At 53.0% G+C, this 25,246-nt stretch overlaps 3 protein-coding genes and 1 long non-coding RNA gene across 22 annotated transcripts in view; 2 read left to right on the forward strand and 2 right to left on the reverse strand.

Annotated features, from left to right (window-relative positions):
- Positions 1-5,554, forward strand: part of PRRC2C (proline rich coiled-coil 2C) — a 68,720-nt gene extending 63,166 nt beyond the window's left edge. For 18 of the 19 annotated variants that reach the window (XM_085586834.1, XM_021545877.3, XM_021545881.3 and 15 more), the window contains 2 exons: positions 707-833; positions 4,130-5,554. In XM_085586834.1, coding sequence (XP_085442960.1) covers positions 707-833; positions 4,130-4,390 — 388 coding nt within the window. In that variant the 3' untranslated portion in view covers positions 4,391-5,554. Of the gene's footprint in view, positions 1-706; positions 834-1,780; positions 2,130-4,129 lie in introns of those variants that run through there. The other variant, XM_085586835.1, reaches the window with a different exon arrangement.
- Positions 5,555-8,560: 3,006 nt separating this feature from the next.
- On the reverse strand, positions 8,561-11,905 carry MYOC (myocilin). Its single transcript, XM_031505595.3, has 3 exons — positions 11,277-11,905; positions 10,714-10,833; positions 8,561-10,627 (listed from the first exon to the last, which is right to left on the reverse strand). The coding sequence occupies exons 1-3, from the start codon at positions 11,776-11,778 to the stop codon at positions 9,843-9,845; spliced, it is 1,407 nt and encodes a 468-aa protein (XP_031361455.2). The 5' UTR covers positions 11,779-11,905; the 3' UTR covers positions 8,561-9,842.
- Positions 11,906-12,206: 301 nt separating this feature from the next.
- Positions 12,207-22,925, forward strand: VAMP4 (vesicle associated membrane protein 4). The gene is made up of 7 exons (XM_021545872.4): positions 12,207-12,442; positions 13,629-13,675; positions 13,976-14,026; positions 20,360-20,460; positions 20,967-21,046; positions 21,172-21,223; positions 22,224-22,925. The coding sequence occupies exons 1-7, from the start codon at positions 12,377-12,379 to the stop codon at positions 22,250-22,252; spliced, it is 426 nt and encodes a 141-aa protein (XP_021401547.2). The 5' UTR covers positions 12,207-12,376; the 3' UTR covers positions 22,253-22,925.
- Positions 22,753-25,231, reverse strand: LOC146766806 (uncharacterized). The gene is made up of 2 exons (XR_014957134.1): positions 24,735-25,231; positions 22,753-24,062 (listed from the first exon to the last, which is right to left on the reverse strand). It is a non-coding gene; the product is annotated as an uncharacterized LOC146766806 (long non-coding RNA).
- Between the last annotated feature and the right edge of the window lie 15 nt (positions 25,232-25,246).

Consider the following 25,246-nt stretch of genomic DNA (forward strand, 5'->3'; position numbering starts at 1 on the left):
CTGCACAGGATATCTCTGCAAGGCAAGCTCTGTTTCCTGAAGGAGGCTGTTCACTCTTGTTTCTTTTTCTGTTCACTCTCTTCTGTTTGAGGGCTGTTTGCTGCCCTTCCCCCAGATAATCAGTCAAGCTTCATGTAATTCATGGTGATTCAACACCTTGGAAGTGTTAGTGGAGGGTCACATTCCTAGCCAGATAAAACAGGGAGAGCATTTTCTGTGAATTCTTGAAATCTGTTCAAGTGCATTTTAAAACACAGGACAGCAGGTCAGAGTAGAAGCAGCTGCATGTTCACTGCCTGTTGGGACAAGCTCTGAACTTGCCATGGTAGAGCAGAGTAACTACAAAGGAGCAGAACTGAACATAAGATAGCAAGGATGGAAACTACATCTCACATCACAAACATCACAAATCTAACATCAGTGTTTGTGTCATGAGTGCTTGGGGGAAAGGGCTCTTTCATACAGACATGCCCTGGAACCTCTTCATAGCCTAAATATTTCTGATTTTGCTTTCTCTTTGAATTCTGAAGTTCTGAGGTTTTTTGCACATAGGAGCTTCTATATAGGAAAAGTTTCACACTTTTTTTTGAATTCAGAGATTCAGTCTTCCCCCCTCCAGTGCTGAATTTCTAGTTAAGTTGTAACTAGGGGCAGAAACATCCTCTGAATGAAAGCGGTTGATTTTAACTGCAGTTCTTTCTTTTAGGGCCAGTTCTACAAGTCCTAACAATCAGTCCAATAAAATGAACAGCATTGTCTACCAGAAGCAGTTCCAGTCAGCAGCTGCAGCTGTGAGAATGACACAGCCCTTTCCTGCACAATTTGCACCACAGGTAGGTGATGGGTGGCTTCCTGCAAACAGATTTGTTCTTCTTTATGACCTGTGGCTCTGACTCAACTCCGTCTCCTCAGGCTTTATCATGGGGAGATACAAAATGGAATCCTTAAAATGAAATGGCATAAGAAACCAAATTTCAAGATCAGAGTAAAAAAAGTTGTCTCTGAGCTTGCTTACAAGTAATGCTGAGTTTGTGGTGTTTAATTTTGAGTTCTGTGCACACTGAAGAGTTTAATGTGAGTTGTGAATGATGTAGAGCAGATGGTGGTGTGGCTTCCCCAGGCAGCTGTAATGCACGTCGTCCTGCAGAGCCAGGGAGAAGCTTTGTGCCTCAGAAGGGTCCCAGTGCATATTTTACATGTGTAAAGACAAAGCAGATTTGCAGCTCTGAAGTATGGAAGGAGCAGTTCAGGTTGGAAAGGGTCTCTGAGGTCACACAGTCCGTACAAGGCAGGGCTGATGGCAGAGGGGTTGTTCTGCTTTGGCATTCCAGGGAGCACAGCTTGTTACAAGGGTGGTGCATCTCTGTTGCAGGTGACTGGAGCCAGGCTGCTAGGGAAATGTAGCCTCTCTAAAAGAGTAGGGTATTTGTCTTCCTTTTAGCATTTGGAGTGTTTGACTGCAGGACTTGAGCTTTGATTTCTGGATTGTCACTGGCAGAAACTGCCTCACCTTCCTGGGACTGCCTTTCACCAGTGGCTGCTCCACTGCCTTTGTGAGGGTCTTCTCCCTGGTCACAAGCTGGGTTGAAGTTGTTGTGCTGCTTTCAGGCACAGCAGCACTGCAGGGCTGTTTTGCTTTTGCAGTTCAAGCCTGTTTCCTTGACGTTCATTTCATAGCAGAGTAGCAGCTTTTTCCCCTCCAAGATAATGCCAACGTGCAGTCGAGTTGGCAATTTTCTAATTGAAAAATGTCTCTTTTTGTTGTTTTTCCCCCACTTAGATCCTCTCTCAGCCTAACCTGCTCCCTCCATTGGTAAGAGCCCCATTTACTAACACCTTCCCAGCGCCTGTTGAGAGGCTGCCGGTAGTTCTGCATAGTCAGATGCCGTCTCAGATGAGCACAGGCCTTATGAGCCACCCTCAGTTACCACGTGTGGCCAGAGGTCCCTGTGGATCAGTACCTGGAGCCAGAGGCACTCAGGCCCAGGCTGCGCTGAAGGCTGAACGAGATGTGAAGGTCAGTATGTGAACAGCAGTGCTGTTACCAGCAGTTCAGTCTGACAGCTCCCAGGGCAGGCGTGTGTCTGCAAGTCATGGCTTCAGAAAGTGCCTCTGGACCCCAAGCCAGCAGCCAGGCCCTTAACTGACCTTCTCTAAGCCCTGGTGATTTTTAATAAGAATTCTAGACTAAAATATTTATAGGAAGTTCCATTCTCAAGTGGTCTCGTGCTCAACAGCTGTGGAGGAGCCACTGCTGTCCAAAGCAAAAGGAGGTGTCAGGAACCTGGTTATCTTTGAATGAGCAGTGAGGCTGCACACCTGGATGTTAGCTGTCCCTTCATCCCCAGCTCCTCCTGTTCCAGCCAGCCTCACTCCTTGGGGACTCTGGAGAGTCTTCCCCCGTGGTTTGAAGTGCCTGTGGTGAATGCAGTACCTGGAGCACTGCAGAATGGAGGGCTGCATTTCAGTAGCAGGTGATGACAGTCACCCTAACTTGTTAGAGCACTTTGGGACCCTTCAGTTCGAGGCAAACTCTTCTTCCAAGGCAAGACTGCAGGGTGGGACATCTGTGTAGGGACACTCCTGGACTCTGAGCCTGTCTGCTGCAGAAAAGAGGTTGCTTGAACAGAGGGTGCTTAGGGGTTCCTTTGTCTGCTGCCATTCCTGTAACATGTGCCCTGAGGTGTCAGAGCAGGAGACTTGTTCTGCTTATTCACAGCTGGGAGAGGGCTGATTAACCCTTCAATTCCAGGTGCTGGTCCATTTCCTACTGCCAGCTTACGCAGCCTGTAGATGCTTACCAGGTGATGCTTACCAGATTGTCCTGAGTGTGCACTGTGGATTGAATGTAGCCAGTCAGAGCAAATACTGACACAGTTGTGGTGTCTTTAATCTCCTGCAAACACTGCTGAGAGCAGTGAGAGTTACTCTGTCACGTTTGGTTACTGGTGATCAAGTCATCCAGCCTTAACCTCAGGGGATGGCTGAAATTTGGGCAAAAGGTTTCAGGTGTCCGTCTGGCTCCAGTGAAATCAGGCTGTTGCTGCAGTCCTGCAAATGAGAGCTCACAGATTTGTTTTCTGTTCTGTTGCTGCTTGACTTACTTGGAGCAGCTACAGAGTACGAGAGCCAAGGCCTCCTGTTCCAGACTTCTGCTGTTTTGTCTTTCCCTTTGTTGTGTGTGTGTCTCAGTCCTGTTTTCTGTAAAAAGGCAGAAAATATTCAGAGAGGTACATGGGAGTTTAGTGCCTGTATTGTAGTTGAGGTTCCTTGTGTTAAGGTACTCCTTTCTAATTTAAAATAAAAAGGTGTTTGACTGCACTGGGCTTTATTCAACTTCTGAATGATTGAACTCTTAATGGAGTCTCTGCAGTCTGGGCAGGACAGCCACGTGCTTGCTCTGAGGTGTCTGATCAGTATCAAAACTGGAACTGGAAGGTGTCACAGCGGGAATTCCACAGGTGCAGGTCAGGGTTGCAGGATTCAGAGGAGGGGAGGAAGGCAGGCAGTTTGTGCTGCCTGGGATGAGAGCAGGAGGCAGATCAGGCTTCAGCTGACACAGAAAACAGCTCTGACCCCGGTTCGTTTCCATCCCAGCTGCAGGCCCAGCATGTGCCCAGAGCCACGGGAGGGAATGGGGTGCTCAGCCCGTGCTCCAGAGGGCAGCAGGAGCAGTGACAGCTGCAGCGGCCCTCGGGCCCAGGCAGGGTCACGCAGGCACAGCTGCCTCTGCTCGTGTCTGACCTGTGCTCAGGGGAAGCCACAGCTCGAGCTGCTGTCAGCAGTGTTCATACTTGTACAGCTCTGCAATAGTAGTGGCATAAGAATACGTTGGGTAATACTTCAAACTTTTGTCCTTGATCCTCTTTTTTGGGGATTAGGAAGAGCAAGAGAAGCCTAGGCATGATGTTAAACTGCTGCTGAGGAGTCAAGCACCCAGATGTGGTGACATCAGGGAAGCAGCAGGATGGACACTGCCTGTCTAGGAAACTAATCTGGACACTGTCTGTCTAGGAAACTAATCTGGCCACTGTGGTCAATCCTTCCCCTTTCATATAGGAAATACTTGTGAAGTCACTCCAATTCCAATGCCCTCTCTTCAGTAAACTTACTTTCTCCCTCTCTTAAGGCAAAGCAAAGAGCAGAGGTCCTTCAGTCCACCCAGAGATTCTTTTCTGAGCAGCAGCAGCAGAACAAACCCATAGGAGGCAAAGCCCCCAAAGTGGAGGAGAACGGGAGCAAACCCAGCGAGGCAATTGCTGACTCTGCAGGAGTCTGCCAGGACAAAGCCGAGGAAAAGGCCACCCCTGCACCTGCTGCCACACCGAAACCTGTTAGAACTGGACCAATCAAACCTCAGGCAATCAAAACCGAGGAGACAAAATCTTAGAGGCTGTGTTCCCGTGGATGGGGGAGAGGGGAGGGTGGGTGAGGTGTCAGCAGCATCAATTGGTGGCCCGAAGGATGAAGAGCAGCCTGCTCTCCCTGCCGGGCTCTGAGCAGCCCCACGGGGCATAGAAGCCAGCAGCACCCGTGGTGCCAGCTGCACCCGTGGTGCCAGCTGCTGTGTGCCCAGCTGAGCCCCGGGCTCTCAGGGCTCACATCTGCTCTAACAGCATGAAGGCTGCTTTGGGGTGTGCACGTCCCACACGTGTGTGCCCCATTTGGCTCCCACCCACCTGCTTCCCAAAGCCACAGCATGGAGAAGTAGCAACGGTGGGGAGGCATTTCCTAGCTGACACAATGACTTATTTTCTTCAGGCTCTGATCTTCAGCTGCTATTTATCTTTTTATAAACACGTGAGTATGAGAACATGCAGATCTGAAGATGGTGCTGGGCCAAGTAACATGTGTTAAGTTTTTAGTGACATAAGAAGCTTCTATCTTGTATAAACAGAGGGATCCATGTATTTGCCACGCGGGGCTTAACCTAACACTGAGTAACACTGGCAGTGTTGGATTTCCCTCTGAAGGCAGTGCTTTGCTGGCTGCTGCTGCTTGGATGACAATTTACTGCATTAGATCACCATATGAAAATGCTACTTGGCCACCTGTGTCCTCTCCACCTGCTGCCCCCTCAGTGGCTCTCACCCTTGGAGCTGAAGGTTCATTGCATCGATAGTCAGATTTGTTCCGTTCACCCCTGTCCAGCTGTCTTTATATGATGCGAGTGGTCCCTAAACGGTTTCCAGTTTGTAACACAGCAACGAGCACTTAAACTGTGCCACAAGAATAAAAGAAACCTTATCAGATTAACGAGAGTTCTATCTCAAAGGTGCATTCTTTATATCAGAGCTGCGTCGCACCACCTCCTTGCCCACAGTGTGCTGGAAAGTAGAATCAAGTCAAATAAATGCCTTTTTAATTGTATCCTCTAGTATTCTAGCTGTAGGACAGTACTGTATGATACTTCTGTGAATGTAAGATATCCTGTACCTGCTTATGATATGTAGTAGTGACTGTGCTATACTGGAGCTGTTTTTAATAATGTTATTCTAGAGGTTTTTTTCCAGACAATGATTGAAAAAGCTAATAAAAAGCACCAGGTACCACATCAGTAGCAGAATTTGCTGGTTTTTTTCTGGGATTTTTTTTTCTTTTTTTTACTTTTTTTGGAAGGAAGAGTTGAAAGTCTAATGTGTATAATTTTGTTCAAATGACTGCAGAAGCTGGAAAGGCTGTTGCTGCTATTGATGCCTAGTGAATCGCTATTGGTTATCTTTTTATATAAATATATATATAATTTGAATTTTTGGAAACTAGCTGTGATGTCAACTTTGGAAAAAAGTATCCCACTTGTAGTGTGAGTTGGCATTGTACAGAAATTAACAGCCATATTGGTCTAGAAATGTTAAACTTAATTTTTTTTCCATTTGTACAGGGGTAACGCACTGTATGAAATATGTACGGTCTTATTTACATGGGTTTGATTACAGAAACTAATAAAGTATTCTCTAAATAAAGCCCCTGGCTGCTCTCGTGATTGCTGCAGGAGGCGAGCGGCGCTCCCAGGGAAAGGCTCCCGAAGGAAAGTGCTCCCAGAAGCTCCTCTGTGCATCCTGGCACTTTCCCAGCCCTGCTCCAGCCAAGGGCTCGCAGAACGTGGCCACCACTTGCCCCGGCAGGAGCCTGGTGATGTTTGCTGGGAATTCCATCTCCAGCTGATGGAGCTGGGGGTGTTCCAGGCAGGAGCTGGGATGATGCCGCATCAGCCAGTGAGTGACAGTGATGCCTTTGGGCTTTCATATTTTCCATGTTCTGTACTGCATTAGTGTGTAACTGAGCTTCAGGTAACGTGTTGGCAAGTTCTCCTCACAGCTCAGTCACACAAAACAATCCTTTTCCAGCCCCAGAACCAAGGACACGTTGCAGCTTCAGGCCCAAAAAGTGCAAACTGAGGAGAGCAGTCTGGGAGGACAGGACTGCATAACCTGGAGCTGGAATTGGACAATTAACCCCAATGTGGAAATGGACCAAAACTTAGAAAAATGTGAAAGGTCATGACATGCCATCCATCTTGAGTGTATCCTGTGAAGGCCTTTAATAATTCCCTACTTTATTCCTTTAACTCTGCCCAGCCTCCATTCCAGGGAGCCTCTCAAGGCATCAGCAGCACTGGGAGAAAGGCACAAGTTCAGGGAACTCTGGCCTGAGCCTTCCCTGTCCCCTGCCCTGGGCTGGGGCTCAGGACAGGCAGGACACAGCTGGCCACCAGAGGGAACTTGCTTCCCACAAACACCAGGAGCTTCTGGTGTCGGTCTCTGGCAGTAATTCCTGCCTGGGGAGAAGGTGCTGGCTGCCTCTGCACCTCTGAGCAAGGAGGGTGTAGCCAGGAGTGCTGGGCTGGCTCTGCAAGCACCACCAGGAGTTGGGCAGGTTGGCCTTTGGTCGGAGGTGTCGCTGCCAGCCCTGGGGAGGAGTGGGAAGCAGCAGCTTTGGACCACCAGAGGAGCTGGAGTCCTTTCCTGCCCCGGTTGGTTTTGTTCAGGGTAAAACTGCAGCAATATGGAGTAAATCAAAGGTGCTGGAATCCAGAAATGCAGCTGTGGGCAGAGAGAACCTCGGAGCAGGTCCCACTCAGGATAAATCACCTTTTCCACAAGGATCTGTATGAGCACAGCTGCAGTCAATGCTTGGGAAGGAGGGTTGACATGGCTTCCATCTAGAAATGTGCCATAAAAGTAACTCAGTTGTGGTGATGTTTCCCTGCTTTGAGGTTGTCTTCAGCCTGTTTAATCTTAAAAGGACACTCCAAAAATGGCAACTCATTCACCAGACTTCTGTTTTTAAGGAAATGCTGCTGAAAGCCATTGGGAAGTCAGAGGAATGTCCCACAGTCGGCTGTGGGAATGTACCAGGGTTTGGACCATTTTGTCCTCAGAGCAGAACAAGGAGAGTATTTCTGTAGAAGTTTAATTAAAAGTAAATGCTTGGGTATTTTGTGTCTCCAAATAACCCAGGTTTGATGTGTGCCTCTCCAAAACCCCAAACCACACCAGCTGCCTTTGAGGCCAGGTAGAATTTTCAGTTACTGACCCTGGTTGATTGAATATTTTATGACATTTAAGCAGATAACTTGCTCCTGGCTATTTACACTGGAGTATGTCTTGCTTTTTTTTTTTAAATTGAGTGGGATTTGGTTTGTAATATCTTTTCTAGGACTCTGGTAATCAGAAATAATTGTGCTGAACCTTCCAGGAGTTTGGGAACAATTTTGTATGGGGAATTTAATTTCTGTCTCCTTAATAATGTTGAGGCTGTGAAAAGGTTGTAACTTTTCTCCAGGGCAAGAGCCAGAGAGGGGTTAAATGTGACTGGGGCCAGATCCAGCAACCCCCCTGGGCTCAGGCTGGCTTCTTGCTGGGATGTGGGCAGGGAGAGCTTGTTTTCCCAAAGCCTGTTAAGTAAAGCAGTGTATTGAGCGCTGTTCAGCTGCAGCCCAGCTTTCTGGAAATCCTGTGTACATTGGCTTGTCCTCCTTTATTTTCCCAATTAAGAGATGCACTTCCCGGCCTGAAAAGGCCCCGCTGTGGGGAGGGGTGGGAGCTGTCTGCCCTCGCTGGCTGGGCTCACCAGGTGCTGCTGCTCCCCGGGGCTCTGCACAAACCCTGCCTCACCCCGGGGCTCGGCTGGCCCCCGGCAGCTGCCGGGTGAAGGGGGACTCCAGCCCCGCCTCCCATCCTCTTCTGGGACAGAAATGCCTTTCTCCCATCCTTGGTGGCAGGTTTGCCGGGCACTGCTGGCCCTGGCTGCTGCCTGCTTGGCTCTCCCCTGCCCTCACCCGGGTCCTGCCCTGGCCCCAGGGCTCCCCAGCTCTGTGTGTGACAGTGACAGGGGTGATGTGCCCCTGACCCTCCTGGGCTGAGCCTTGCTGCGGAACCTGGGGCCAGCACTGGCCACAGGGACACCTTCACTGGCCCTGGCTCAGATGAGATTCCCAGCCTGGCTCTGGGCCTGCCCAGGAGCAGGAATGGGTCTTTCAGCTTCCTCCCTCTTCATGCTGGGCACCAACCTGCTGCCCCCCCCTGCAGCTTACCAGAAATATCTTACCCATATTGTCTCACTTTTTAAAACCATCTTGTATTTTTCCAAAATAAAGCATGGGGATGATGGATAAACCAAATACTTCATTGTGATATGCAAACATACAGTGCTGCTACACTTACAAGTGTTAGTGTCAGGAGAACAGCGGTGGGGTGAAGCATCCGACTGAAAATCCCTGTAGCTGCTGGTGATCATCACAAATGTCACACTGCATTCTCTGTCCTTTTCCACTGCTCAGTACCTGTTGTGTTGCTGTCAGAAGCTGCCTTCCAAAATGTGGCATTTTCCTGCTCAAGGCTTTTACAGGTCCCCTCACCAGCACCTTCAGCCTGTCGGTGCATCAAGAGGGGTACCAGCCCACCACACTCCTTGGAAAACAGGCTTGGAAAGATGAGGTGTGAGGCAGCAGAGGTGCTGGGTGATGTTTATTGGGCCAGGACCCTATGCAGCCCCTGGGGAATGTGGTTGCTTCTGCCCCAAGCGCCACAGGGAGAAAGAAGCCTCCCCTCCTATAATAAATAGATAAAGCAGCGTGTTTTGGACTGGTGTGGGGAGAGCTGCTGGCCTGGGGTGGCCTGTAAAGCTGAAGCACATGGCTGGAAGGGCTGGGTACCAAGAGACCACCCAGCTGCAGGATGCTCTCCCAGCACTCCTCACCCCTGCTCTCTTGGCAGCTTTTTTCCTCAATAAAACAAGGCTTGTGCAATGTGTGTCTGTATTTTCTGCTGCTTTTGAGCCTACTCGATGATTTTTGGAGGTGGCTGAGCTCCAGGATGCCCTTGGGCACTGGGAGTGTGGGATATCAGTGGAGCTTGTGGGATCTCTGCATGAGAGCTCTGCAGGCTGAAGCCTGGAAACAACAAACCCTGACCCCACAGAGGGGATCGCTGCTCACTAGGGAAAAACGCTTATTTTAAGGCTGGATCCTCCTGCACAACCCTTCTACCACCTGCTCTGCCCAGCCCTCACCGTGCCCGAGCCCTCCGTGCTCCACATTCAGGGTGGGTAGGCTGGGTGCTCAGAGAGGTGCTGGAGCAGCTCAGGGCTGGGTACAGCTGTGACCCACCCGAAACGCCCCGAGGCCGGTGAGAGGCATTGCCCTGGCTCGGCCAGGCTCTGGAGCAGTGCTTCATCTCTCTGCTGCGCTTGAGCACAATGCGATGTGGCTGGGCAGCGTGTGGCCCCCAGCACCACCGAGGCTGTGTGAGGCGGCGCTCCCGGCCGTGCCGGGGGCCATGGGGAGGGAAGCAGGGTGCCAAGGCACGCACGAAGGTCCCGGGGGCTGCGCCAGCCTCGGCTCACGCCCGGGAGAGGCGGACGGGGTAGGTGACCATGTTGAAGCTGTCCCAGGCGAAGAGCCGCCGCTCGGCAGGGTTGTAGTCCAGCATGCTGAGGTAGCGGAAGCGGTTCTCGAAGGGGATGCCGAGGGCCCGGCTGGTGCCCGTGGCAGTGTCGTAGGCAAAGTTGACGGTGGCGTTGGGCGCCGAGTAGCTGCTGACGGTGTAGAGGGTGCCGCAGATGAGGAAGGAATTGGCCACCCCCCGCTTGCGGATGTTGGTCTCCCAGGTGCGACGGATCTCCAGCGTCTCGGGGTCCAGCTTGGACAGGACGATGGCTCCCCGGGCCTTCTCGGTGCTGTAGATGACCCAGAGCCCCGTCTCATCCACCGCCAGGTCGATGTCGGTGTAGCCCCCCCAGGAGTAGGGGTACTGCCCGTGGTAGCCGGCGCCGGGGATCTCCCTCTCGGCCGTGATGGTCTCTCCCCGCAGGTCGTAGCGGGCCACGGAGCGGGACTGGCGGGGCTGGAAGAAGAGCCCGCCGCGGTAGATGACGGCGCCCGTGCTCTCCAGGGGCCGCGGCAGGATGTGCACCTTGGCGGGGTAGCCCCGGGCCAGCTGCTCGGCCTCCTCGTACTGGAAGAGCTGGCGCACCTCGGTGCCCACGGTGTCCACACGCCAGGTGTTGTCCCGCGTGAAGGGCGGCACGGGCTCGGGGTCCTTCATCCACACGCCGTACTTGCCCGCGATGGAGTCCGCCCGGCCGAGCACCACGGGCTCTCCCACCCACACCAGCTGGCCGCAGCCTGCCCGGGGACAGGACGGGACAGACAGGGGTCACCGCCAGCCCCTCGTCAGCCGCGGGACGTGGGGCCGGCCCGGCAGCGCGTACCTGCGTCCTCCTTGCCCGGGCGGCCGAGCGCCGTCTCCTCCAGCAGCCGGGACACGGGAACCTCGGTCCTCTCCGACTGCAGCTCCTGGAAGCTGAGCGGCTGCGGCTCCCAGCGCGGCGCTGCAGCGGGGTCGGGCACAGCGTGAGCGGGGCTCAGCCGCCCCCTCACCGCCTGCCTGCTGCCGCCGCCCTCGGGGGGCTCCGTGCCGGGCTGCTGCTCGCAGAAATGCCCATGCTTTGGGCAGGAGCCCGGTGCCCCCTCCCACTGCAGCAGGGCACATCTGTGACCGTTCTCTTTGGGGGAAACTGCTAATAGCCCAGATTAGCACGGTACCCTACCTCCCCCCTCTGCTGCGGGGCAGGCGATGGGATGAGGGATGGGATGAGGCGGGGTGGGGAGAGAGCTATGGGGCGATGGGCTGCGACCTCCCGGGCAGGGCTGAACCCGGCGGGGTCCCCAGGAGTGGGGGGCAGCAGTGGCGCACAGCACGGGGCCGCAGAGGGACTCGGCCGGAGGGGAGGAGGCAGGCAGGGACGCACAGGGCTGCCGGCCCGGCACTTACCCTTGTCGGGGGCGCGCAGCGCGTCCCGCCCGGGCCCCTCTCTGCCGGGGGGGCAGCGGGCGGCCCGCAGCCGGCTGATCTCCTGGGCGCTGCTCTCCAGCCGCCTGCCCAGCTCCTCTTTCTCCCTCTCCAGCCGCCCCTTCTCCTCCTCCAGCCGGGACTTGGCCCGCAGCAGCTCAGCGTACGCAGCCTCCAGGCGGGAGGCCGCGGCCGCTCGCTGCGGGTCCCGTGCGCCCCCCGGCTCGGCTCCCCGCGGCCCCGAGCCCCCCGCCGCTCGCTCCCGGCTCTCCAGCCGGCTCAGGCGGGCGGCCAGGGCGGCCAGCTCGGCGCGCAGCTCGGGCGCGCCGCCGGCAGCCTCGGGGCAGGCGGCCTCCACGGGGCTGGCGACCGTGAAGGAGTAGGTGCAGTGCCCGGAGCCGTCATGGGCGCGGCGGAGGAAGGCGGTGTCCGCTCGGCCGCCCAGGGCCACGGAGCCCCAAAGCAGCAGCCAGGCCCCCAGCATGGCCCCGGCGCCGCCGCTCTCAGCGCGCCGGCCCCCGGCGTCCGCATTTATAGAGCGAGAGGCTCGGGGCGGCGGGGGGCGGGCGACCCGGAGCCTTCCAGCTGCCCGCGGGGCACCGGCACTGCCGCGCCGCCTCCCCGGAGCCGCTGAGGCCGTGTGCCAGCGGTGACGCCGGGGCGGGCGGGCCCGGGGCCGAACCCCGCGGGGGCCGCTCGGGGCCGGGGCCCGAACCGAACACAGCGGCCGAGGGCGGCCCGGCCCCGCCTCGCCCCGGCCCCGCCCCGGCCCGGCCCCGCCCCGCCCCGGCCCCGCCTCGCCCCGGCCCCGCCTCGCCCCGGCCCCGCCCCGGCCCCGCCCCGGCCCGGCCCGGCCCCGGCCCCGCCCCGCCCCGGCCCGCCCGCCATCGGTAGCTCGGCGCTCGGCGCGGCGGGCGGGGCGGCGGCTGTGACGGGGCTCTCCAGCACCGGCCATTTCCCGCCGGCCCGGCCCGGCCCGCTGAGCGCGGGGGCGGCGGGTCCCGTCCTGGGCCTGCCCGGCGCTCCCTGCTCTCCCCTCCAGGCTTCTCCCCGCGGGCACAGCCCCGCGGCACGGACCGGCCATGCCTCCCAAATTCAAGCGGCACCTGAACGACGACGAGGTGACGGGCTCGGTGAAGAGCGAGCGGGTGAGTGCCCGCGGCGGGGCTGCCCCGGCCGCGTTTCTGTGCCGCCGCACCGCGGGCCCCGCAGCCCGGAGCGCGGTGACAGCGCTGTTCCGCCGGCGAGGGGCTGCCCGAGCGCCGGCCCCGCTCCGTGTGTCACTCCGGCCTCGGCGCGGCTGCTCTGGGAACCTGTTGCGGCTCCCTCAGGCCGCATCCGTGGCCAGGAGATGCCGGTGTGCTCCGGCCTCCTGCCCTTCCGCAGAGCCTGGCAGGGACACGGCCTGGCTCTGCTGCCCACGTTGGCTGAAGGAGCTGAGTGAAGTCACTCTGTGCTTTACAGCTGACTTTTTTTCTCCCGTCATCACGGTCCCCTCACATGTCAGGCTTTGAGTACAGGTCCCGGCAGTTGCCTGGTTTGGACAAAGTGGATTTAACCTGCCTAGGTCAGGCTGTGCTACAGTTCGCTTTAGGCTGTGGTCGGAAATGCTGCTGCAGCTCCCGACAGCTGCCACGAGCTGGCTGCTTCTCCCTTGAGGGAAGCAGTGACTGGAATTATTGCATGGTGTTGCATGTTCACTTCAGTTAATTGAGCAAATGTGCCAGGATGGAAATGTAGGTGAGCTGCAACATCAGAGTATCAGGCTTGCAGGTGGGAGCCCAGCAGCAACTGTTGGCACCCCAAGGACCATCTGCTGCTCCCTGGGCCTACACCTTTACTGTGTCACCTCCCCCTCTAGATTGTTTTTCACCCTAAGCAAAAATGTGTTTGTCTGCAACATTCAGACTTCTGTGGGATTGTGGGGTTCCTCTTAAAAATCAGGTTTTGGATCCTCTCATGGAGTGCAGTAGATCAGCAAAGGGGAGTCCCAAGTAGCCCTTTGGGGTGAAACAGAGGAGCTGCCAGACTGCTCTGCCCTCCAGCCCAAGGAAGCCAGTGTGTTCCCTTGTGGTCATTCCTCTTACACCTGCTGCCATCAGATACAGGAGAAACCTTGTCCTCCAAATCCAGTAGATCCGATTTCCCGTGTGGATGGGACAGCCCAGAGTGTCTGTGGGTGATCTGATGATTTTGGGTGCAGGGCTGGGGATTGTCCCTTGAGCAGAGAGGGCCTTCCTTCAGTCAGGGGATGCTGATTGCATCCTAAGAGCTGGAAATATGGGTATGAATTGGTGGTTGCTTATTGATGAAATGTTTTTTCTGTGTTTGCAGAGGAACCTGTTGGAGGAAGACTCAGATGAAGAGGAAGACTTTTTCTTGTGAGTTGGAGTGCAGTGTCATACCTGCCTGCAGCTCTGAGGCTGGGGGCTTGGGAATGAAAACCTTTGACTCCTTTGGGATGTTCTTCCAGAGCTTTGGCCTTGAACATGAATTAATAGGTGTGACCTTTTGTAAGAGTGAGAGATCCCACGGATCCTAAGATCTGTGGGAGGGACTGATGGGAGGTATGAAAACAATACACTGTGCACAAGGCGTTGGTTCTCTCCTCAGATCATTTGGGTCTGGTCTAAAAACATGTTTTCATTGTACCTGACCTGACTGCTCTTTTCTGCCTGCAGGAGGGGGCCTTCTGGACCCAGGTTTGGACCCAGGAATGACAAGATCAGGCAGTAAGTTGCTGTTGCTTAGTGTCACAGAGATAATAATTTATTGTGGCACTGTGAGCTCCTGCTGCTGTCTTGTCAGAGTATTTCTGTGTAGGTCATCTTATGAACATTCCTTGTGCCTGTGTTCTTCTAAATAGTATGTCCTATCCACATATCCACAGCTAAAGGAAATCTTAGTTTTGATGCAGCCTGTCAAGAAATTGTGTTTTGACAGAGGCAAGGGGATCAGGTTACACCACAGTAGCTTATTGGAGTTTCTGAAGCCCTTGCTGTTTTCTGGTGGTGACCTGTTCAATGTTTTTGTGAGGCTCTTTCTCTACATCATTAACCCTGAATTTTAACCTTTCCTAGTAACATTTTTTTATTTTTGAGGCTTTTTTTTTACCTCATCCTGTAACATGCTCCTTAACGTTTCAAGAAAGTAAATGGTCAGGAACACACCGGGACCATGAGGTTCAGGCAGCAGCTGGTCCTCTGGCATCCCCTTCTGCAGGTAAAAACCTGATATAGGTGACCTGGAGATGAGCCGTGACTCACTGGGGTCAAAGCAGCAGGAAAACAGGAAACCAGTACAGCTGGAGGAGGAGTGGGGCACGAAGGAAGGAGTGAACACTCTGAATCCTTCTGCCATCGAGTCATTTCCTGGATGAAGCTTGTTCAAGGCTCCAGTTTTTCCTGTGAAGGATGCGGTGGTGGTACTTAATCAGAAGTGTGGGGTTAACTCACAGACCTCTGGTCTGTGTTGCCCTGTTCCTTTGCTGATCTCTGTGGAGGCAGGACAGAGATCTGTGTGGGTACTGCTGCCTGGACATTGTTCAGACTATTCTTTGTTTGCAGCCTGTGTGTGACTCTTGGTTAGGGATTTTTTTTCCATGCCAGGAAGAAGCCAGCACAGCTCTGGGATGACTCATGCTACCATCAGCATTAGGCTTTGCTTGTTATCTTGAGGGGTGAAGGGCACTTGAGCTCCACAAGAGGCAGAGGGCAGGGGCTGCACCCTGAGTTTTCAGGGCATCTCTGTTCCCTCCAGAGTGTGAGGATGCTGTTGGTAGAGAGGAACTGCTCTTTGGAGGAAGTCAGTCCTCCCTTCTAGGGCATGATCTGGAGGGAGTGAGAAAGCTGAGAATTGGGTTTAAGAGTGGGGTCTCACCTCCATAGAAAGGTAGAGATGGGGTAGTGTCCATCCCTTCATCCTCCTCTGCTGGACAGCACCTACAGTGTGTGCTGTGTTCCCTGTTGGGAGAAAACAGGAGCTCTTCTCTTGCCTGTCTCGGCCTGGTAGCAGGGAGCAGTGGCACAGGTAGAGGAGGACACTGCACCTGTGAAAAGGAAGAAAAGTGAAAGGAGCATTTAGCCAGGAGCTGGTGGATCTATAGGTGTGATGTGACTATGGCCCACACATGAGGCTTGCCCATTGCCAGAGATTGCTTGGATACAGTGGATGTGGCATGGAATATGTCGCTTGGGCTATCAAGGAGCTACATCTATGGAGCATCTAGAGCATCTGTTACAAAACAGAATTTTTCTGCTCTCATCAGCTTTGATTGCTTTCTTTAATAAGCACTTACACCATGCAATCATCACTTATTGTCATGAAGATCACTGTGAAGTTTTTGATCAGTTCAGCCTTTGTGCTGTAGGGATCAATGCCTGGCCTCATAGTGACTCAGTTTTCTTTGTTTCAACAAAGAAGGGGTTGGGTAGCTGCTGAAAAACTGTAAGGAAAAGAGGAGGAATTTGAGCATTGGGAGAGCTGAGGCATAGCTGGGCAAAGCTAGAGAGGCCACAGTAGTATGGGGCTGGAGGAACGAGGTGTGAAGATGGGCGTAAAAGGAAACTGTGTAGAGGAAAAAGTGATGGGATTTTGGGAGCAAAGGTGTGGAACATGTTAAACATGAGGGGCAAGACTGGAAAGTTTTCCTCGTGCTTGGCAGGAAAGGGGAATGGATTGGGTCAGGGTGGAGCTTGGCATCAGAGACCCTCAAGGCTGGCTCAGCTGTGGGGGGAGCACTGCAAACCTTGTAGGGGAAGGAGGTGAGTGACAGTCAGCAATGGTGACAGGAAGAAGTGTCAGTCCCCTTCAAGCTGAGCTTTGTCCTGATGTGTCTGGAAGCTGCTTGGTTGGAGTGGACTGTCCTCTGGTAGTTGAGAGGCCACATGGAGTCCCTTTGAGGCCTCCCATCCCCAGGGTGGGCTGGAGCTGAAACACAGCTTTTAAAGGGACATCCTTTAAACATCATTTTCCCCAAAGGCACAAAGAACTTTCTCTGCCTTTGCTTTGAGGCTTTGGAAGAAGTGCTGAATGTGTGCATGAGAGCCTTTTCAAGGGGGGCTGGGATGTTCAGCTTCCAGCTGGATTTCTTTAATTTGGAAAAGGGGCTTCTCATCACAGACCATCTTTTCAAAAATTCTGCTAAAATCAGCCCCGTTTCTGCACTGATTGACTCACTTTACTGCTGATGTTTGTGCTTTCAGGGAACTGTGCCATTGGGTTCTTGTTCATGCTTCTGCTGAGGCTTAGCACATTGCTGGGGTTCCTCAGGAGCCTCTTGGTCTCTGTGAACCCCCCATTGTGCAGCTTTGGGGGTCAGCATTCCCAGCCCCAGTGGCTCTGGCTGGCTGCAGGCTCAGAGCAGGGGAAGGTTTGGGGAATGATTTGAACTCTTGAGGCAAGAGCTGACTGCAGCTTCCCAGGGCACATTGCAGGTTGTACAGTGAACCCCAACCACAGTCCAGGCTTTCATCTGAAGGTGATACCAAGGCCACACTGACAGGTATCATAGTTGGATATAATCCTTTCAATGACTGAATGGCTTCAGGGAGGCAGAGACTGCTCTTTTCCTCCCAGCTGGGACTAAGCAGCAACTTCAGTCCAGGCTTTGTGGCGTGGTTCAGCACTGTTACCCCGTTGTTTGGAACAGCAGGGCTCTCTGCAGTGAGCTGGGGAGTGCTGTGCAGCCTCCTGCCTCTGCACCCTCCATCTGCCTTGGCTCTTCCTGCTGTTCCCTCTTCCCTGGGTGGCTGCCACAACCAGGGGTGTTTGGGTGGAATGTGCACCAAAGTACACACTGTTAATGTCACTGGGGTGGAAAACGGGAGTGTCATGCTGGCTGCAAACAGCCAGCTTGGAGACAAGCAGCAGCCTTGGGCAGAACATCCCATGGTGTGTGCACAGGCTGTTTACAGTATCTGGAGAATGCAGCACTGTTGTTAGCCCAGCACCCTGACCAGCCCAGGCAGGTTTTCAGTACCCAACCCAGAGTGGCCAAAATGGAAAGGTTTATTCCTCCCACTTTGGAACAGCAGAGCGCAAGAGAGGAGTCTAAAGCAAGCTGAGTGCCACTGGATCTCGTTGCTTTGATGGTGTACGCTTGCTGTCCATGCTAAAAGCATCAGACTTGCAGTAATTAGCAAGAAAGAAGGTTGTGGGAGACATATTCCATATTTTTGTCTTGCTCCCTTTTCTGGCAGGTATTTATTCCACGTTATTTCTCTTGGAAATCTGGCAGGAGTAAAGCACATGAAGTGTATGTGTCAAAAGCCCGTAGCTCCCCAACAGGAAATACACTTTGTATTAGAGGACTAATTCCCTGTTGCCAAATAAAACAAGAAAATATTTTCTTCTTGATGTGACTTGAGTTTCCTACCTGAAGCATGCCAGACTAATGGGAATTTTTGAATTTGTTCTGAAGCTGCTGGGCTAATATATAGGCTGAGCATTTTTCAGCCCCCTCCTGGAGAGGCAGCAGTGAAGGGTGGGAGAGAGCAGAATGAAAGGGCTGGCTTAAGGTCTGGTTAAGGTGCTGTGTGGAGGTCTGAATTTCTCTGACTTGGCCTCTTCCTTCCTGTTCTTTGCTTTGTTGTTTTGTTGGGTTTTTTTTCCCCAGATGGCATACTGTGCTACCCAAATGCATTTGTGTTCCATAGGAGTCAACACCTCAACATCTGTGGGAGTTTATAAGCCTTGACTTCTTTGTGCTTCCATTCTTCATTTGTGAAATATTTTGTTCTCTTGGGGACAGGTGACAGCTTGCCACGGGTTTGGGCAGGTAACAAGGGCCCTTAGCATTTTGCTAGCAGCTCAAGTGAGAACAGACAGGATGCTGAGAAGCATCTTAAGGCAGTAAGGGTCTGTGCTCCATAGCTGTGCCCCAAATACTGTTAAGCACCACAGCAGCTTGAAGTTATCAGCTTGTTTTGCCTCCAGTACTTTGGGGTGTCCCAGGACTGCAGCAGCACCCCTCAGGGCTCTGACCTGCACTGGCAGGGATGAAGGTGATGTTGCATGGCTCTGCAAGTTCCTAGATGCACTGTAACCTGGTGTGCTCCCGCTTGTTAGTTGTACCAGGATTACTTGGTGACAAATCTGTTGTGGGAGGAAATCTCTCTATTTTCAAGCCAGAACAAGATTTTAGAAACATTTACATACTGCAAATGTAGACTTCTGCGTGTGAAGCCGATGTTTGAGGCTTAGAGGTTTTGCCAAGTTGGCTCATCTGGGGTAGCAGATGTTGGTGCTTTTCCTCTCGCCCCAAGCTGTAGCTGCATTGCTGGCAGCTCCAAGCTGGGGCTTGTTGTGCCAAGGTAAGGAAAGCCCCTTGCAGAACGTGCCTGCTTGTCACCCAGTGCCCAGGGACGGGCTAGGGGCTGTGTGTCCTGTGTGGGGTGGACACTTGGCTGCCCAGGGCACTGCCGTGTATTTCCTGTCCCCATCCTCAGTGCCACCTGCCGAGCTTTGCCAACAGCGGCAGCTCTGCCACTCACCTTAGAGTTTGTAAAATAAACAGTGGATCAGAGCAGGTTCCTGGGCACGGGGCAGTTCCTGCTGAGAGGTCTTTGGGGATTATCTGTCCCCTTCCCCTCCAGATAAGAAGCTCCTGGCGGTGTGGAAGGCGGGAGCTGCCCCACCACATGGTGTAGGTGGGTTCAGAGAGATGCTGCTCCCACAGACTGTGATGCACCAGAGAAGGCAGGTTCCTTTCTTAGGATGTCCTAAGTAAAGCAAATTTTTACATGTGCTGCTGGTGTCCAGCATGTGCCTTTATCTTTATCATAGCTGTTGACTCAGAAATTTCAGAGGAGTTGCCTGGCTGTTCTAGCTCTGGAAGCCACAGTGCAGTGGTGCTGGAGAGCTCAGCCTGAAAAGCTAAGATGGGAAGCCCCTTCATATTTAGTGATGTGGAATTCTTTCTAGAGCTTTTTGGGAAGGAAAATGCCTTTTAATGACTATTCTTACCTGTATTTGGAACAAAAAGTAAATGTGAGCAAGTATTGTGACCACAATTACTGGTTGCAGCTGCTCATTGTCAGCATAGGTGTCTGCTTGGTGAGAGGGACCTCGCTGGTAGGAGACGTAGGTCAGTGTGAACCTATGTCTCTAATTAATTAATTAGAAGCATGGTGGTGAGGACAGAGCCCTGTTTCTGGTCCTGCAGTGCCCCATTGACTGGCCTTGAGTCTGTGTTGGCCCCAGTTTCATGGGCCTTGGGGGAGGATATGCTGTTTCTCTCTGGAGCTATTTCTGTTTTGTTGCCTCCAAGATCCTGCTGTTGCCCTTGCCTTTCTGGGAACGGTATGTCTCAAACAATGTATTATCCCCCAGGCCTCAAGAAAATCCTCATTTCTATCTCCAGGAAAATAAACATGTATTAGCTCCAAAATACAAACCAGAATGGAGCAGTACTTTTCCACCAGGAAAATTTTTCTGTCTTGCCAGTGTAGGTTTGTTTTTTTTTCTGGAGCAAATAAATGCATTTTTAATAACCCTACGGGTGTGATTTAGGCTGCTGTTCAGTGAAGGCTACCCACAGAGTTGCATAACCTAGGAGAAGATGAATTATAACTTGGTTTAATTCATATCAGCCATTTATTTGCTATCCTCTTGATGCCCCTGGCAGAGTGGGTTTAATTTAGTAACTCAGTTCCTGGAGGAGGGAACTGATTTAATTTCACCCCAAATTACTGAGCAGAGGTGTGATGTGGAGTTCTATGAAATGTAGAAAGATAAAGTATGCTTTTCGTACTTTCCCCATTTTAAGCTCTTCTGTAGCAGAGATGCCCACCAACAGCAATTGTTTGTTTGTTAAAGGTGTTAGAGAGGATGTCCCACTTCTGCTGACTTCCCAGTCAGCTTCTCTGAGCCCCTTATTATTCCCTTGCCCTTCCTGGGATTGCCAGAGATCCATCCCATGCCATGTCTCTGGCTTTCTCTGCATCTCATCAACCTCTTCCCACTGTTGTGCCCTTTCATTTCTGTGGGTGAGCTCTCAGATCCCACCAGGCTGGGCAGCTCTGGTACTCACTTCTGCCTCTCACGCTACCTTTGCCCTGCCCCAGTGTCCAGAACCAGGTGGATGAAGTCATCGATGTCATGCAGGAGAACATCACCAAGGTGATCGAAAGGGGCGAGCGGCTGGACGACCTGCAGGATAAATCAGGTGTGATGTCAAACACAGCTCTGCTGGCCTGCTCTCCTGGCTGCTGGGCCAGGTTAACATGGTTCAGTTCTGAAAGCCCCTCATGTCAGACCTGGGCTTACATTTCTGTCCTTCCTCAGAGTGGTGTTGCTCAGCCTCAGGCTGCAGATCTGGCTTTCTGCTGACTTTTCTCTCCACCTTTACCTGCTGCTCTGTGCAGAGGCATTAGTTTGGAGGTGTCTGGGTGCTGGGATCTAGTTGGCCTTTCAAGCAAAGGTAGATTGGTCTGTCTCCTGGCACGGTCCACTGGCTTGCAGAGCACATTCCTGTCCTCAGAGAGCAGCCAGTACAGAAGGAGCACAGTGGAACTTGTGTGCTCAGATGAAGGGTGTCACATTGACCCTGCTGTGGCTTTGGTGAATCATGCTGTGCTTGGGTCTTTTACTGCATAGAACTTAGTGCAGTTAGAACAGGGTGCTGTGACAGTGTGTACACCACTGAACTGACTCTTTTCTTTCCTTTAATAGACAGTTTATCAGACAACGCAGCAGCTTTTAGCAAAAGAGCCAAGCATCTCCGGAGACAGATGTGGTGGCGAGACTGTAAGGTGAGCAAGAAGGGGAACAGGCAGGGCTGGGGTTGTGGAAGGGTGGTGACCTGCCTGCCCCTGGGAGGAGGGGGAGCAGCTGCCCCTGGCCCCCTGTGTAAGGTGCCTGTGTGCTCCTCTTGCAGTTGAAGGCGATCATAGCGATGGTGGTGGTCATTCTCCTGCTCGTGATCATCGGTGAGTAGCTCCACATCAGCCCAGCCATGTCTGGCATGGACACCTTGGTGGCACTCCGTGCTGGGAGTGACACCGTGGTGCTGTTGTCCCTGAGGGACAGCACCTGAGCCACCCCACGGGCTCCACTCTGCCCATTAGGGGTGCCTGCAGAGCATTCTGTACTTCTGTTCCACACAGAGGAGCAGGCTCAAACCACGTCCTGCTGACTGTGATGAGAGAACACCAGCAGTGCCCTGCCAACCTTGTACTGACCCAGGGTTGGCACTGACTGATCCCAGGGCGGGTGGGAGTACATGGAAGAGTTTCAGGCTAGAGCAGTGTCTTCCAGAAACATCTCTACATGTATCAGCCACCTTGGAATGAACCTGCTGTGTACAAATGCTCTTCTCCAAAGTTGATGTGCTGCTTAATTTTCACTGAGTAGCTGTTATGGCTTTGCCATTGGTCCCTTCTCATGGTCTCTGCCCTTCCTGGAGCCCCCCAGAGCAGAGATGTCACTGCTTTTTTCTACCAAACAGCTCAGAATTACCAGAGCATGTTTCTTCCAGGCAGAAATAATTTATCCCTCTGCCTGCAGAATGACATGCTCCAGGGATCCAGGCAGTCCAGAATGGCAGTGCAGCTCTTCTGGGTCTGGAGGGTTTTCCTCCCACTGAAGTGTCCAGGGGCAGCTCTGTAACAGTTCTTGTTCCTTCAGCAAAGCCCTTGTGGTCTGATGTCCTTCTAACACACAGCCTGCAGTGGGAGAGGCGAAGCTGGCAGCAGGGTTGAGAGAGAGACTGATGGAAAATCCCATCTGGTTTAGTTTTGGGAAGCTGGAAGGAGATGAAGGTAGCAGGATATGTTGTCTAGCATGTGTGCAGACAGCAGATTGCTTTAGCTTGGGGCTGGGAACACAACACTTCTGCTCGCAGCTGCTGGGGTTTGTTACTGCAGAAATGGGGGGACTCCCTGACAGGGATGGGTGTGTGGTGAGAGCCTCTTTCTGTGTATTTTGCAGTGCCCATAGTCCTGAAGTACCGATCCTGACAGGGCAACTGGAGGCTTCGGTGGAGCTGCCTCTGGGATAAGCAATCTGCTGTGTAATTTAAGTGAGATATCTGTATATAGCTTGGAAGTCGTTTTTTTTCTCCTGGGAGCAGGAGGTGGTGGCAAGCAGCCAGCTCTAAGAGAGCTTTTCAAGAACTACCAAACAACCCTTTTCCAGTCGAGTACCTGTTCCTGCTGTAAGACTTTTTTTTTGTGTAACACAAGATTCAGATCCCAAACCGCCTGTTTTGTGGAATTCTGGGTCTCTGGTTTGGAGCTGGCTACTTGCCCCTACGGTCTATCTGTATATATGGTTGAGTTGTAATATTAATAATAATAATAATAATATGGTTTGAGCAGCTCTCTGCTGCCTGCTGTGGAAGGCAGAGGGGACTCTGTCTTTGAATCAGAGAAAAGAAGGAGATAAATGTCTGAAGGGAAATACACCATTATAGGGAACTGATACTTTTGAGAACAACTGCAGGGGTGTTGTTTTTCTCTTGTTCAAAAAAAAAAAAAAAAAAAAAAAGAAAAGAGAAAAAGTGAAATTAGGTTTTACAATCCAGAAAACTTTCTGGTCCTGCCATGGGAATGCACAACAAGCTCAGTGTTTTCAGTATTGCTGCTTACAGCTGTGACTAAAGACATTCCAGTAAACCTATTTTTGATTCTACGTGTGGAGTTTTTGCACGTCTTCATAAAGTTTTGGAGGACATTCAGGCCTCTCCAAGGCTGGGAGTCCCTGTTTCTGTGTGTTCTTAACCAAAAGTAAGAAATGTGTGTAAAACTCAGCAAGCAGCACGAAATTCTATAAAGACACAGCTGGAGAACAATTCTCCTGATACCCATCCACAGTGAAGAAGCCCAGTTCATATTCAGAGCCCTTCAGCATGGTGTGGTGGTGGTCGTGGTCCTGAATGGCAGTCAATTTTGCTTCCTTGTGGTCCAGTGGGGTGGGGATTATTCCCAGACACGGGCACTGGGGAGCTCTAGGGACCCCTGTGCTGGAATGAACAAGAACTGAGCTCCTCTATTAATGGATGGGACTGTTGTGTTTTGGCTGTTTCCAGCCTTGGTCTCGAGTGCTGGTGGCATTTCTGTCAGCCCTTTATTTTTGGGAGCCTTCACCTTTCCAGCCCCTGAGCTTGGCACTTAAGCAGAGCCAAGCTCTTCTGGTTCTCTTTTTGGTCCTTCCTGAGGAGAGAAGCATTGTCCTGCTAAGCACGTGCTTGAAATGATTCTGGAGAGGGGAAGTGGTGCCCCAGAGAATTTCCAGTGCCATGTCCCAGCTTCCTCCTCTGAGCCTGCCCCCAGGACCTTGTACAGTTTCCACCTGAGTGCTGCCCCATGCAGAGAAGGGGATTAGGAGTGAGCACGGCAGCCTGGAGGGTTGGATGTGACTCAAGCTCCCTTGCCCAGCTGGAATATAAACAGGGCTTTTCCCTCTGTGAGAGCTGAGCTCCCCAGGTGGGAATCAGGAAGGCAAGCTGGGTTTTTTTCTCCTGAAGTATAGGCTGGTTTTAGCATCATACATTCAGTGGAAGGGACAGAAGTCATCCTGCCTGTGCCTTTGGCTACTCTCTGCCTGCAAGGGAGGATGAAGGTGGATGAGGAGCGACTGTGTCTGTCTCCAGGGGGGCTGCAGATCTCACCGAGCTGTTTGGTACCATGTCCTCCCAGCTGGAAAGTGAGTTAATTCACTCCTGCTGCTGCAGAGCCCTGCCAGTGCCTCTGCCTTTCTCCCACAGGCCAGCCTTGCCTTTGCTGCTGCTGCTGCCATCCACAGCAGGACCTTGGTGCCACAGGAGTCCTGGTCAGAAACATTGCAGGAATAGAATTTGTTAAGAAATGTTTATAGATTTTTTTTCCCCACAAGGCTGGAAAGACTATTAGAAATGTCTGCTCTTGGGGTGGTACAGAGCAGTCCTCCACATATTCCTTTGGTATTGTGGTTTTATATTGCAGCTTGTGCTGTCCCACCCTGGACTGATGGCAGAGAGAACTGCAGTCAGCAGAAAGGGAAGGGGTGTTGTTTCCAGCAGTGTCTGCATGCTTGGGGATTGGTTTTCACTTGGGAGATGTTATGAAGGAGATTCTACAACAAAAACAACTCCTTCACCCAAGCTTTGGGTCTGTTTTACCCATTCCTGCATTGTGCAGAGGACAGACCATCTGCTGCTCTTTTCCACATGATTTCTTTTGTACAGAGAATGGCATCCTCTGGCAAAAGCAGTGCATTCCTCCTCTCAGGATTGCTGTGTGAGCCTGTGGTGTGACCCCAGGTCCCCATGCCTGAGGGAAAGGGGGGCTGCAGGGATGTGACGTGGGTCACAGGGGTCTCCTGGCTGTGGCAGCTGGGCAACCCAGCGGGAAAGAAGTCCCTCCTGAGAAGTCCCCTTGCAAAGCAGGAGCTTTGGCAGGGTCTGGCAGCGAGGAGGGGCCTGGTACACGGTGGGAGAGCTGGGACCCCACAGGCACTGACCTGTTCCTGCAGGGCTCCACACTGGCCCGCAGACAGAACTCCCGACTCGAGCCTGGAGATTCTGCTGCAGCTGCTCCAGTGTTTACCTGAGATGCAGGACAGGTAAAGCCGCACAAGCCAACCATCAGTGCACTGCCCCGAGCTGCTAGAATTGGGTGTTGATCAGTTTGAGGTTCCAGTCACTCAGTGCTGGGGTTGTCCTGGGCACAGACATTCCCAAGGGACAGCTCTGGCTGTGAGAGGCACCACCAGCACCAAACCACCAACGACGGGTCGCTCGGACGCGGGAAATGCGATGACAGAAAGTGCAGAGACGCGGCTGAGGTCGGAGCTGATCAGCAGCAGGGCTTGCAGCACAGTCCCCCTGCGATTCCCCAGGAGGAGCGGCGCGGGCTCCGCCGGCCGGGCTGTGAGGGGCCCGGGCCGGGCGGGGCCGGTTGCCACGGCGACCCGGGCCGGCAGTTCCCGCCTGTCTGGCGTGGGCGGACGCCCTCCCCATTGGTCGGACGCTG

The sequence above is a fragment of the Lonchura striata genome, chromosome 8 (genome assembly GCF_050655825.1).
Source record: "Lonchura striata isolate lonStrDom1 chromosome 8, ASM5065582v1, whole genome shotgun sequence".
NCBI lineage: Eukaryota > Metazoa > Chordata > Aves > Passeriformes > Estrildidae > Lonchura > Lonchura striata.